The 11,405-nt window shown below is 33.2% G+C and overlaps 1 protein-coding gene across 2 annotated transcripts; it reads right to left on the bottom strand.

Moving 5' to 3' along the window:
- LOC143079183 (uncharacterized) lies at positions 1-10,778 on the bottom strand. Of its 2 annotated transcripts, none has more exons than XM_076254413.1 (6): positions 10,712-10,778; positions 4,521-4,611; positions 3,096-3,446; positions 2,520-2,804; positions 1,463-1,762; positions 1-126 (listed from the first exon to the last, which is right to left on the bottom strand). In XM_076254413.1, exons 2-6 carry the CDS (start codon positions 4,576-4,578, stop codon positions 35-37), a joined length of 1,086 nt encoding a protein of 361 aa, XP_076110528.1. In that variant the 5' UTR covers positions 4,579-4,611; positions 10,712-10,778; the 3' UTR covers positions 1-34. The 2 variants fall into 2 exon arrangements, with proteins under 2 accessions (XP_076110528.1, XP_076110527.1); XM_076254412.1 differs by lacking the exon at positions 10,712-10,778 and adding an exon at positions 10,545-10,705.
- Positions 10,779-11,405: the final 627 nt, after the last annotated feature.

Below are 11,405 nucleotides of genomic sequence, written 5' to 3'. Positions count from 1 at the left end.
CTTTTCAGGACAAAATTCACATCCAAATTTTATTTCAGAACTTACAAAGAATAACAACTCCTGCAATGAGTCCACCATTTTTCTCATCTTCAGAGGGCGGTGGGACTGTAACAGGCTTGTATGTACCTGAATAAACAAACGTATAAATCTTCAAATATGGTATTTTTCACATATTTAAAAGTAAGATTAAAGACAAGTTCATGGAAAGTCAGACTGTTATTTGTGAGCTAGCTTGATTAATATTTGATTATATCTGAAAGCCTATATATATATATATATATAACTCGTCTAAACATCAACCCAACAATGTTAGATCTGTAAATTTGCTTTCGCAAATTTTTGGTTCTTCCCTCGCCGGGATTCGAACCCATGCTACTGTGATATCGTGACACCAAATCGCCTGCACTGCAGCCGTCCCGCTAGACCACACGACCACCTGGGCTCTCAAAAAAGAGCTTTCGGTGGCCATATGTTACCTTTCCACGTCAGTTTTAATCTAGCGGCGTACTACAGTACATGATATATAAGGCATGAAGATGTTATTGTTACAGATCAGCTAAATTATCTATAGTAAAGGATCCTACAAATTAATGTAAGATACAGTCACAGAAAATAATTATATGCATAAGTACGTCTGAGTCAGTGACAACCCTACAACAGATGTATCCATCGGATCGCCATCAATGATGGTGATAATATATATCAGTCTAAAGATTTGCACAACGGTACTGATATAAGATGTTATAATACGAAAATGTTGTTATTAAATCGTGCTGACAAATATATATCAGTCTAAAGATTTGCACAACGGTACTGATATAAGATGTTATAATACGAAAATGTTGTTATTAAATCGTGCTGACAAATATTTCGGCTCAACAAATGGCCTTCTTCAAGTGTCACAAGTTTTAACAATACTGATGTATTGTTAAAACTTGTGACACTTGAAGAAGGCCATTTGTTGAGCCGAAATATTTGTCAGCACGATTTAATAACAACATTTTCGTATTATAACATCTTATATCAGTACCGTTGTGCAAATCTTTAGACTGATATAATTTTTTCCTTATCTGCATAGTATCGCCTATTCTAGATGATCCGGTACATAGTAAATTTGCTGGTTGGTCGTTTTTATAGACTTTTATATATATATATATATATATATATAGCTAGTACTAAGAAAAGGATAGTTACACAACTTATATGACATAGACATATTATTGCCTTTAATATACATATTTTCTCGCAATTTTCACCATCCAACTATCAATACTTTGTTAATTCTGTTGTATATATATATCATAAAACTGAGCTATTCTCAAAATTTTGATCTAGAGAAAATCATCAAAAGGCAAGGCAATTTTAATTGCCATCAAATTTTAATACAGAATACACATAAACATCATCTTCTGCTAGATTTAAATTAATTCTATGACCCAGAGATACATTGCAGATGACTTACAGAGAGTGTGCGGATAAAAGTGTTGACTGTCTGAGTAGCTTCCCTTTAATTCACGGACAGAGCAGAATAAAGGCTGGGAATTTTCTGAGCTGCAATCAACTTCATCTAGGATCAAATTTGATCCATTCTTAATAACACTGTATCTGGCATCGCGGGGATATTTCCATAATACTTCAAAAGTTGGTCTGTAGAATAAAGGTGCACCTGATTTCTGTTCGGCTTTACAGCTCATGTTGGCCCATATTTTACCTGATGATAGACTTGTGGTAATATTCTGTATAATTGGTAAATCAAGTTTATCTGAAAAAAAGGCAGTAGGATTTAATAAAGATATATGTCACGTTAAATACAGCCATATTTCCAAAAAGCTTTCCTTTTACCGTAACTACATTTTCAAGAGAAAAAAAATCTAATTATTTCATAGATTATCTGTGCAATAACATAAACAGAAGAAAATGTCATGTTTTTATGAATAGTAAAAATGATAATCATTACAATTACAATAGGTATTTGTATGAACTAAAGTCTGGAAGATTTGATTTCTACTATAGGTATATAAACTTGATAGTTTTGCAAGTAGGTCATATTTTTTCCTTTTTATTCACCTCATGCTGACTTATAATTCTATGAACGATATAAAATAATTAGCATTTATGAAATTTTGGTAGCATAATTCAAATGTTGAAATTAAAATGTCATTACTTAACATGTAAACAAGTCAATGAACCATGACTGAAGGTGCAGGGCTAATTTTAACTTAAGAGCTATAGAAATGAGAAAATGCTTATACTTTAATACATTTAAACTGACCTAGATACAATGATTCAATCATTGTTTCAACATGTAAATTACTGGTATGCAAAAGTGTCATAATCAATATAGTCAATGATCTATGCAAATGCTAATACAACTGCATAACTAAATATTAATGATCTACCAACTGTGGTTCCCTTAACCAGATGTAATAAACAAAAAAAAACAATACATTGTTGCTACTTGAAACAGCCCATCTAAGTCTTGCTTCTTTTACATCAAATATTTGAGACAAACAACTTACCTAGAACAACTAGAGTTATCCCACTTCTGTTGCTATTGGTAACATAAACGTAAGTTCCATTGTCTTCTTTTTTAGTATTATATAAAATTAATGAGAAATTTCCCACATCATTAGTGTAACTTATTTTTGATTTATTTCCAATAACAGTAATCACTGAATTCTGTTTTCGTATGATTATCTCCCCTGCTGGATTGACAATTTTAAAATTGTTGTTTGTCTGGTTCCAAGTTAAGGTAGAATTCTGGGTAATATTAGTGAACTTGTAACCTTTATTTTCTGTTAAAACTGTAAACAAAAAATAAAAGAGATTTAATAAGTACCAATAAAAGAACAGCATCTGGTATCTGGTATGTTAATGTCAATTGCAGGTGTGTATGCTAAAATATCATGGTATTGGTCAATCCCATATATTTCTAAAACTGGTCAATCAAGCTTGACTTTCTTATGTATATTACTTCTAAGGCTGGTTTCTGCTCTTTGGTCGGTTTGTTGTCTCTTTGACACATTCCCCATTTCCATTCTCAATTTTATTCTAATTTTATTCAAATGAAATTTAACTTTTACTTATCAACTTACTGTGAGATGAGAACAGATTATATCCTGCTGACTTCCCATAATACCGACAGCCAAATAACGTAGGGTCTGTCTGATGATTAAACCCGCGGACATCCAAATACATCACGGTTGTCGTGCCAACAGACTTACAAGATACATTGTACATGTATTTGGAGTACAAGTCGACTACATCACAAGGATGGTGTACAGTGCCAATGTCGGAACTCTCTCTGTAGAAGTGGACAGTGGCCGTGTGGATATTCTCTGTTACACAACAAAACTGGAGTTTGTCAACAGTTGGTATTACACATGGATAGAATGAGATCTTTGGAACAGACTTCTGTACAGTTGAGAGATGTGAAATGGAATTTGCTGGAAAAGAAAACATAACATATTAGTCAAAAGGTAAAATAACAAAAATACCCAAATCGAATGGAAATTCAAAACCGAGTCATTAATAAAATGTCAAAATCAAAATTTTAAACCTATATAACGAATGGAAAAATCATTATCAAAGACCAATCTGTTGAACAGAAACATTGAGTCTCTCTAAAACTACTTCATAACTAGTATTAACTCGGGACAAAGTAGAGCCTAGCTGACATATGGTATGGACAAAGTCTATTGTCAAAGGCATTGATGTTTTCCTTTAGATGTTTATCTTGTTTTATTGTGTGTCTGATCGATCCAATGAAAAATATCCCATATTTCTTCTTGTTGATGTTGTTTATTTTTAGTCATTTGCCATACACTGACCTATATTATGGTTATAAATACTATTGGGAAGTTCCAAAGTGTGATGTTATATAACTAAATACATTGTTTTACAACAAGGTTATTGGTAAATTATCAATTATATGGTCATAAAACAGCAAACAAGTAATCAATTTGACCATTAAGTTTTGCTAGATAAAATTTAACCACACTAAATATTATTCTTTGGTTTTAAAATATTTACAAACATTTTGTAATAAGTAATTAAATGAACTTTAAACCTACGAAAAATATACAAATGGATTATTTCTCTATGTATGTAACTGCTACTTGTACAAAACTGTAGATCAATACGAGCTGATTAATTGATAAGATCACCATTTAGATGAAATCCTTATACAGTCTGATTTAGTTTTTTATGACCTTAATTTGGTAATGTAAAATTGAATATTCTAAATTCAAATCACTTTAGGAATGATTAAAGATTTAATGATATTTTTTTTTAATTTAGCATTTTAGTATAGTGTATATTCAATCACTAATTTAATGAAATTTCCCTTATTGTTATATCATATTTGCCTTTCGTAAATATGTAGAATCTAAAATTGCTATTTCAAATCCCTATAAGAATGATTATGGATTACACAACATTTTTTGTTACACATATTTTTATCTAATAATAACATACTGTCTGTATATATTTTTTATACTTTTGTTTGTTGGTATATTTACCTGTACATGATGTGAATACCAAACCCAGTAAGCAGGATACCAGTAATAGTGTAGCCATTCTTAGCTATCATTTCAAGGAACCATAGATAATCTGTAATAATAATAACAAGAGGCTGTCACAACGACAGCAAACCGGATTTATTAATATTTATTTGTGTCCTGGCAATATCACAAGAACCATTACTGATGAATGGTGAAAGTGAAAACCGTCAATATCAAATTTGACCTCCATTTTGTCATCAGTATCAACATCTTAAAATTTGAAAAGCTTAGATTGAATGGTTCATGAGTAAATGCAACAACGTGAATGGAAACGCCATTTCACAATCTTTCAAGAACCACAACTCCTGAACGGTAAAAGTCAAAATCATCATTATTGAACTTGACCTCTAATTTGCCATCAGTAACAACATATAAAAATTTCAAAAGCTTTGGTTGAATGGTTCATGAGAAAATGCACGGACACGACTGGAAACACCATTTTTCAATCTTTCAAGAACCATAACTCCTGAACGGTTAAAGTCAAAATCGTCATTATTGAACTTGACCTCCATTTTGTCATCAGTAACAACATATTAAAATTTGGGAAGCTTAGGTAGAACAGTTCATGCGTAAATGCACGGACACGACTGGAAACTCCATTTTTCAATCTTTCAAGAACCATAACTCCTGAACGGTAAAAGTCAAAATCGCCATTATTGAACTTGACCTCCATTTTGTCATCAGTAACAACATATTAAAATTTGGGAAGCTTAGGTAGAACAGTTCATGCGTAAATGCACGAAAACGACTAGAAACTCCATTTTTCAATCTTTCAAGAACCATAACTCCTGAACGGTAAAAGTCAAAATCGCCATTATTGAACTTGACCTTCATTTAGTTGTCAGTAACAACATATTAAAATTTTAAAAGCTTTGGTTGAACGGTTCATGAGTTAATGCACGGACAACATTTGATTGCCGCCTGCCCGACCGCCCGCCCGACCGCCCGACCGCCCGCCCGCCGTACATCCCCAAATCAATAACCGACATTTTTGTCACAAAAATCCGGTTAAAAATTAGTGAAATTAAAATTTTACAATCATGATAATTGAGAAGAATAAACCACAATAGGCTATTTCTCAAATCATGTCATTCAACATGACATCATTAACCACATACAAGGCACGCCTGTATCCCTGTAATGTATTTAAGCTTCAAGCACTTTCAGAATCGTCATTCTGCAGGGTAGTATAGAAATAATTGATGTTCCATAAGAAATTGAATGTGTTATCAATTCCCTAAGGACTGAAGGGAGGGTGACCAACAAATATACATGATATAAGTTAATAATTTCCCAAATATTTGGTGTGTATAAGATCAAACTATATATACATGATATATATCTGTTCGCTCCACAACTGTTGGAGGTGAAAATGCCTACAATTTCGTCAAAGATCAAGAACAGCAATTAAAGTACTGTTCCTTTGGTAAATCATTTTCTTCATAGAGACTTGTCTACAATTCAGACAAATACCACAATAGTGTCTACATCAAGTCTAAAGATCAACTTGTACCCAAACTATCTAATTCATGTACACAGTTAGATTATTAACAGTTGGGAACATGTCTTTTTTTTTTAAATAAAAGACTATAACTTTATATATATTTGTTTAGGGGCCAGCTGAAGGACGCCTCCGGTTGCGGGAATTTCTCGCTGCATTGAAGACTTGTTGGTGACCTTTTGCTGTTGTCTGTTCTATGGTAAGGTTGTTCACAGTCTCTTTGACGCATTCCCCATTTCCATTCTCAATTTTATAACTGTTTTGATACAACATGTACAAGATGTACAGTTGTTTGTTTGTTTTGGGATTTTTTTTGGGAGGGGGTGGGGAGCATCTAGACAATTTAAAGCTATATACCTTAATATAGGACAAATTCATAAATGGCATGTATGTCAGGCAGATTCTGATAGAAGACTTTCAAAATTTTAACCCCGATTACCTGGTGCCTGTGGTAAATTCCTTTCAAGATGCAAATCTCCCTATTTCACTTTCATATCTAGTTTCTATCAAAAGGACAATTTCTCTACCCTTTCCCTGTTTTTGTTGTTTTTGCTGTCAATCTTGAAATTACAATTTCATTCTAATTTCTGACCTTCCTGAACCTCATCTACTTTTGTTTTCATTGTATATTCTGTTAATGATTATTTGTAAGAACCATAAATGATACTGTGGATTCTTTTATTTTGGTGGGTACCAATTTTCGTCGGTTGAAGAAAACTTAGTTTCGTGGATATTTAATTTTGTGGTTTTGATAATGTCTGCATACAAGTGTATGGAAAATTTGTAATTTGTTGAACATCTTAATTTGTGGTTCAACTGTACCCACGAAATCCATGAAAATTAATATCTAACAAAAATAATGAATCCACAGTATGAGAATACAGCTCCCTCACTTTAAGTCAGCCTTACAGTAGATGAGTTTGATTGTTCAATTTATGCCCTTTTTTGTTTTCCTGTTACATACATGTATATCATGTATATGGGGCCATAAAAAAGAATATTTATATATATTGTATGTGTGTTTGCCCAAACCCTACATGTACATTAGTACCCAGAAAATGCCTACCTAACTATATTAGTATACCCATTGTCTTAACCTTCAGGTGGGGTTTGGAACTTTGGACAAACCACAATATTTTTAAGTGTGGCCTGGCTCCAATTTTTTATATGGTTTACAATTCTATAACAATTTTGAACATTAAATGTTTAAACTTAACTATTACACATGCATTACAACAGTTACTGTAGTTTTTAATCAATTAATTACAAATACTTCATCCAGCTTTTTCCTGCAATTAACTCTAGATTCATAAAAAACTTGGCTAGACCTGATCTACAATCCAACCAAGTTAGACACTTTAAAATTCAGCTTCCTAAAAAAGATTGGAACCTTCTACCTCCGGCTACAACGTATCACCAAGATGCAATTACAGGTAGAACTAGTTACCTTGTTCACAGAAATTATAAGGTGAGTCAAAAGTTCGAAGACAGCATAAACACTGACACATTAGCTTGTACATATATATATATGTAGGACTCTAAAGTGCGATGGTACTCTAAAGTGCGATGGTCCCGCTAAAGTGCGATGGTCTACGCTAAAGTACGATGATGTCTCACGCTAAAGTGCGATGGTCTACGCTAAAGTACGATGGTGTCTTACGCTAAAGTGCGATGGTATAACACGCAACGACTTACGTAAGATTGTTTACCAGAGGCTAAAGTACAATGAAATAAAACGAAAAGTACAGACGTGTTTGTCCAAAAACACTGTAATGGTCACAATACAAAAGTTAGTGTGCTAGTGGGGTATAGCACAGTAATGTTTGAAAGAGATCTTTTAAAATTAAAGTTTTTCTACTATGCTTAAGTTAATTAGACTTTATTTCCTTAAGCCAATTTTCCTGGTATTAGGTAGACTCTTTTCTATTCTTGTAAGCCCTATATAACATGTCTTACATGAGATCCATTTTGTAAATACAAAATAATTACAGTATATATGTAGACTTTATTTATGCAAGTAGAACATGAGTTTTAAAATATAAAAAAAGAGTTTCTGAACCGAATTCGAGCGTATTAAATAAAGTATTTGGATAATTGATGTATCTTGCCGTTCACGCAGCTTTCTAACAGTACAGTGGACACCTTCTTTTATCAATCTTCAATTTCAGTCTAAATTAATAACATTTTGTGTACATAAAAAAAATATACAAGATTTGTACATAGTCTGTCGAAAATATAACTATAATTTGTACTTTGAGGTTTTTCTTCTGTTTCGTAGCGAGTATAGGGGGCTCACACATAACTTTTATAATTTACGAATACTGTTTTTAAATCTTATTCGCTTGAACGTATGCCTTTTTTTCCACTGACGTTGATTTTCAATTATATCAACATAATTTAAACGATGAACGACTTTAACAGTATTATATATATAAATGTACCCGTTAGCCAGCAACAGAAACAGGACACAAGGTGTTGATAGGGTTTACAGAATAGAGAATAATGGGTCAAAATGTATAAAGAATAGAGAAAAGTGTCTGAAAAAATTGAAGAATGCAGAGTTAAACGACCACTCTCTACTATTCTTCATCTTTACTGTAAAGTTAAATGGTCGATTGTAGGAAAATTCCCAAAAAAAGAAATACATTTGGTTCCGCCGGTATAACACAGCTAGTTTTAAAATTCAGTAAGTTATGGACTGCTGGGGCCGGTGTTCATCTCTTGGTTAAACTTTAACCTATTGTGAAATATCGTAACCCTTGCCGGGTAAAAGAAGATTGTCAAAAATACTTAATTGATTTTCAGGCATGTCCTGTTTGTAAAAAAATATGTTAACGTCATAATGAAATAACGTCGCTTTCAAATATACTTTCGCAGACCATCGCACTTTAGCGACCGGGGACATCGCACTTTAGCGTACACCATCGCACTTTAGCGTGGCCATCGCACTTTAGCGTCCCCATCGCACTTTAGAGTCCTACATATATATATATACTGCAGCTGTGCTATTTGAGCAGTCAAATTGCATTGACCGTATATTCATATGTGATATACAGTCACTGACCGTATATCACCTTGTTCATGACGTTGACAATGTGTTTCCGTAGAGTGTTATTTATGACGTCAATAAAACATACAGGTTCGCGGAAATTTTACGTCTTCCGCTCAAAATTGAGAAATGATGGTTTTTTCCCTAAATACTTCATTTAGAACAGTTATAAGAGTTGCAGTATATAAAGAATAACCATACATTGTCTCGAAATATCAATGTTATTTGTACTCGGCTCGAAACATGTAGAAATGCTCGGCACAGCCTTGTACAAATAACATTGATATTTCGAGACAATGTATGGTTATTCTATATATATAGTAATGTCCATTGTATAATCAAGATCAAGACTAAGCAATCTAAGTCTTGATATGGAATGAAAGCTCACCATGCATTTGCCATGTAAAATTCCAAAAAGGTCATGTGTGAAGGTAATAGGTTATGTTATTGCTTACATTCATTGTTACATCATTATCGCCTCTATTGTGCCCTTCCAATAAAATATTGAATAGGATCTGTCAGTCATGTCAGTGTTGTAGACCTGGAGATATAAAGGTAGTCTAACTAGTTGAGTTAGGGAAGATCTTAGAAGATCTTCTATGGCTCAATTGGTTAGAGCGCTGCCTTTAGATACCGAAATTGAGGGTTCGAATCTCGCTGGTACCATCCATGGATTTTCACATCATTGGCGCTGCGAGCAATGACTACTTGTACAAACAAGTGTATATAGGTGCCTGGCAGTTTTGATATGGGGTCATGGTGGTTGACCAGCGGTCATAGGATGACCATGACATATCTAGGTGGAACTGACCAGAGGATTTCCCAGTACATGTCTCGGGGTTGTACAGGTAGTGGACCTGTGAGTTGCTCGGATGGATGGTACGCAGCCCGAAAAAAGAAAAAGGGAAAGAGTGTTGTAGACCTGGAGATATAAAGGTAGTCTAACTAGTTGAGTTAGGGAAGATCTTCTCAGAAGATCTTGTTTGGCTCAATTGGTTAGAGCGCTGCCTTTAGATACCGAAATTGAGGGTTCGAATCTCGCTGGTACCTGTACCATCCATGGATTTTCACATCATCAGTCAAGGAATCTGGATACAAAACTTATGTCACATAATTTTTATAGTACTTGAAAATGTTAATAATATTTAAATCTATATGCAAATTTGTCAAATTATTGTTTTAATAAATATCCTTACAGTTCTCAAATAATCGACTTATACAGGTAAATAATTTTTCAATCACTGAAATTCTCAAACTTAATAATCTGATAATTGGAAATCATAATCATATTTGAATATATGTTGCTACTGTGAACATGTGTCAGTCACTGTTAGTTACCCCTATGAGCCCTTAAATTCGTATTACATCTTTACCTCGTGTCCAACATTGTTTTAAATTGATTGTTTACAAAGTCATGAAATGGAACTATTACCTGCATAATCTTTTTGTCAGTCCTCCAAGTGAAACGAAAGTAGGTAACAATCATACCATGTCACACAATAACGTAACTTCTTTGGTGTTTAACTTGCATTTTAGGAATTAAAAAAGCAGCTTTGTTGTTTTAAAGATCCGTTTTCGTGTTGATGTTAAATGATTTACCTGTACTTTGGGGTATTTTGTCGACAGCATTGAGTCACTGGTGATAAGATCTCCAAGACGTTTTATTTGACATTTACGTCTTAATCATTTAAAAGCTTCTGTGTGATCAATTGGAAAGCTGTGAAAGATAAAAATAACTATTACCTCATTCTAAAATTAGATTTAGGTCCAGATGGTTTTCATTGGTTTCTATATAAAACAGACTGATAATTAATGATGAAAAAAATGTTGATTATAAGATGAAAGTTATAATGTAGGCGAGGCTAAATAAAAGTAAAGTAATTGACCACATTTGCAATGTACACATTGCCATATTGGTCATTTAATATGAGGCAGGCATTACCTGTAAATGGGGACGAAGTCTGTATGAATTATTTTTTTGTAACTTAAATATTTGTTAAAAAAAAGAAACGGAAATACCGTAACGTTTCCGATTTTGGTTCTGTTGTTAGGGATTTTAGTTGTGACGTTATTTAAATTATGACGTCATATGCAATGTAAACAAAGAAACGCTATCATCAGGTAACGTTTTTCAATATCAAGGAATTATTAAAAATGAAATTGGTATTGCGCGTTCCTTCCTATTTTATACTAGACTGATAAATATATATTTTACTCAAAGTTTCATACAAACGAGACCGGAAAAAGAAAGTACATTGTACATTTCTGCGCATGTCCGGGATTTCAAAACATG

Source organism: Mytilus galloprovincialis, chromosome 6, assembly GCF_965363235.1.
Source record: "Mytilus galloprovincialis chromosome 6, xbMytGall1.hap1.1, whole genome shotgun sequence".
Taxonomy (NCBI): Eukaryota; Metazoa; Mollusca; class Bivalvia; order Mytilida; family Mytilidae; genus Mytilus; species Mytilus galloprovincialis.
Note: the sequence above shows the minus strand (reverse complement) of the source record. Positions and strands in the feature narration are given on the sequence as shown.

Excerpts from the sequence above, each read along its gene's own strand:
- LOC143079183 (XM_076254413.1), bottom strand. The coding sequence starts at position 4,578 with ATGGCTACACTATTACTGGTATCCTGCTTACTGGGTTTGGTATTCACA. Across the intron at positions 1,763-2,519 it reads GATAACTCTAGTTGTTCTAG|ATAAACTTGATTTACCAATT; the intron begins GTAAGTTGTTTG and ends CCTTTTTTTCAG. Across the intron at positions 127-1,462 it reads CTTTTATCCGCACACTCTCT|GTACATACAAGCCTGTTACA; the intron begins GTAAGTCATCTG and ends TTGTTTATTCAG.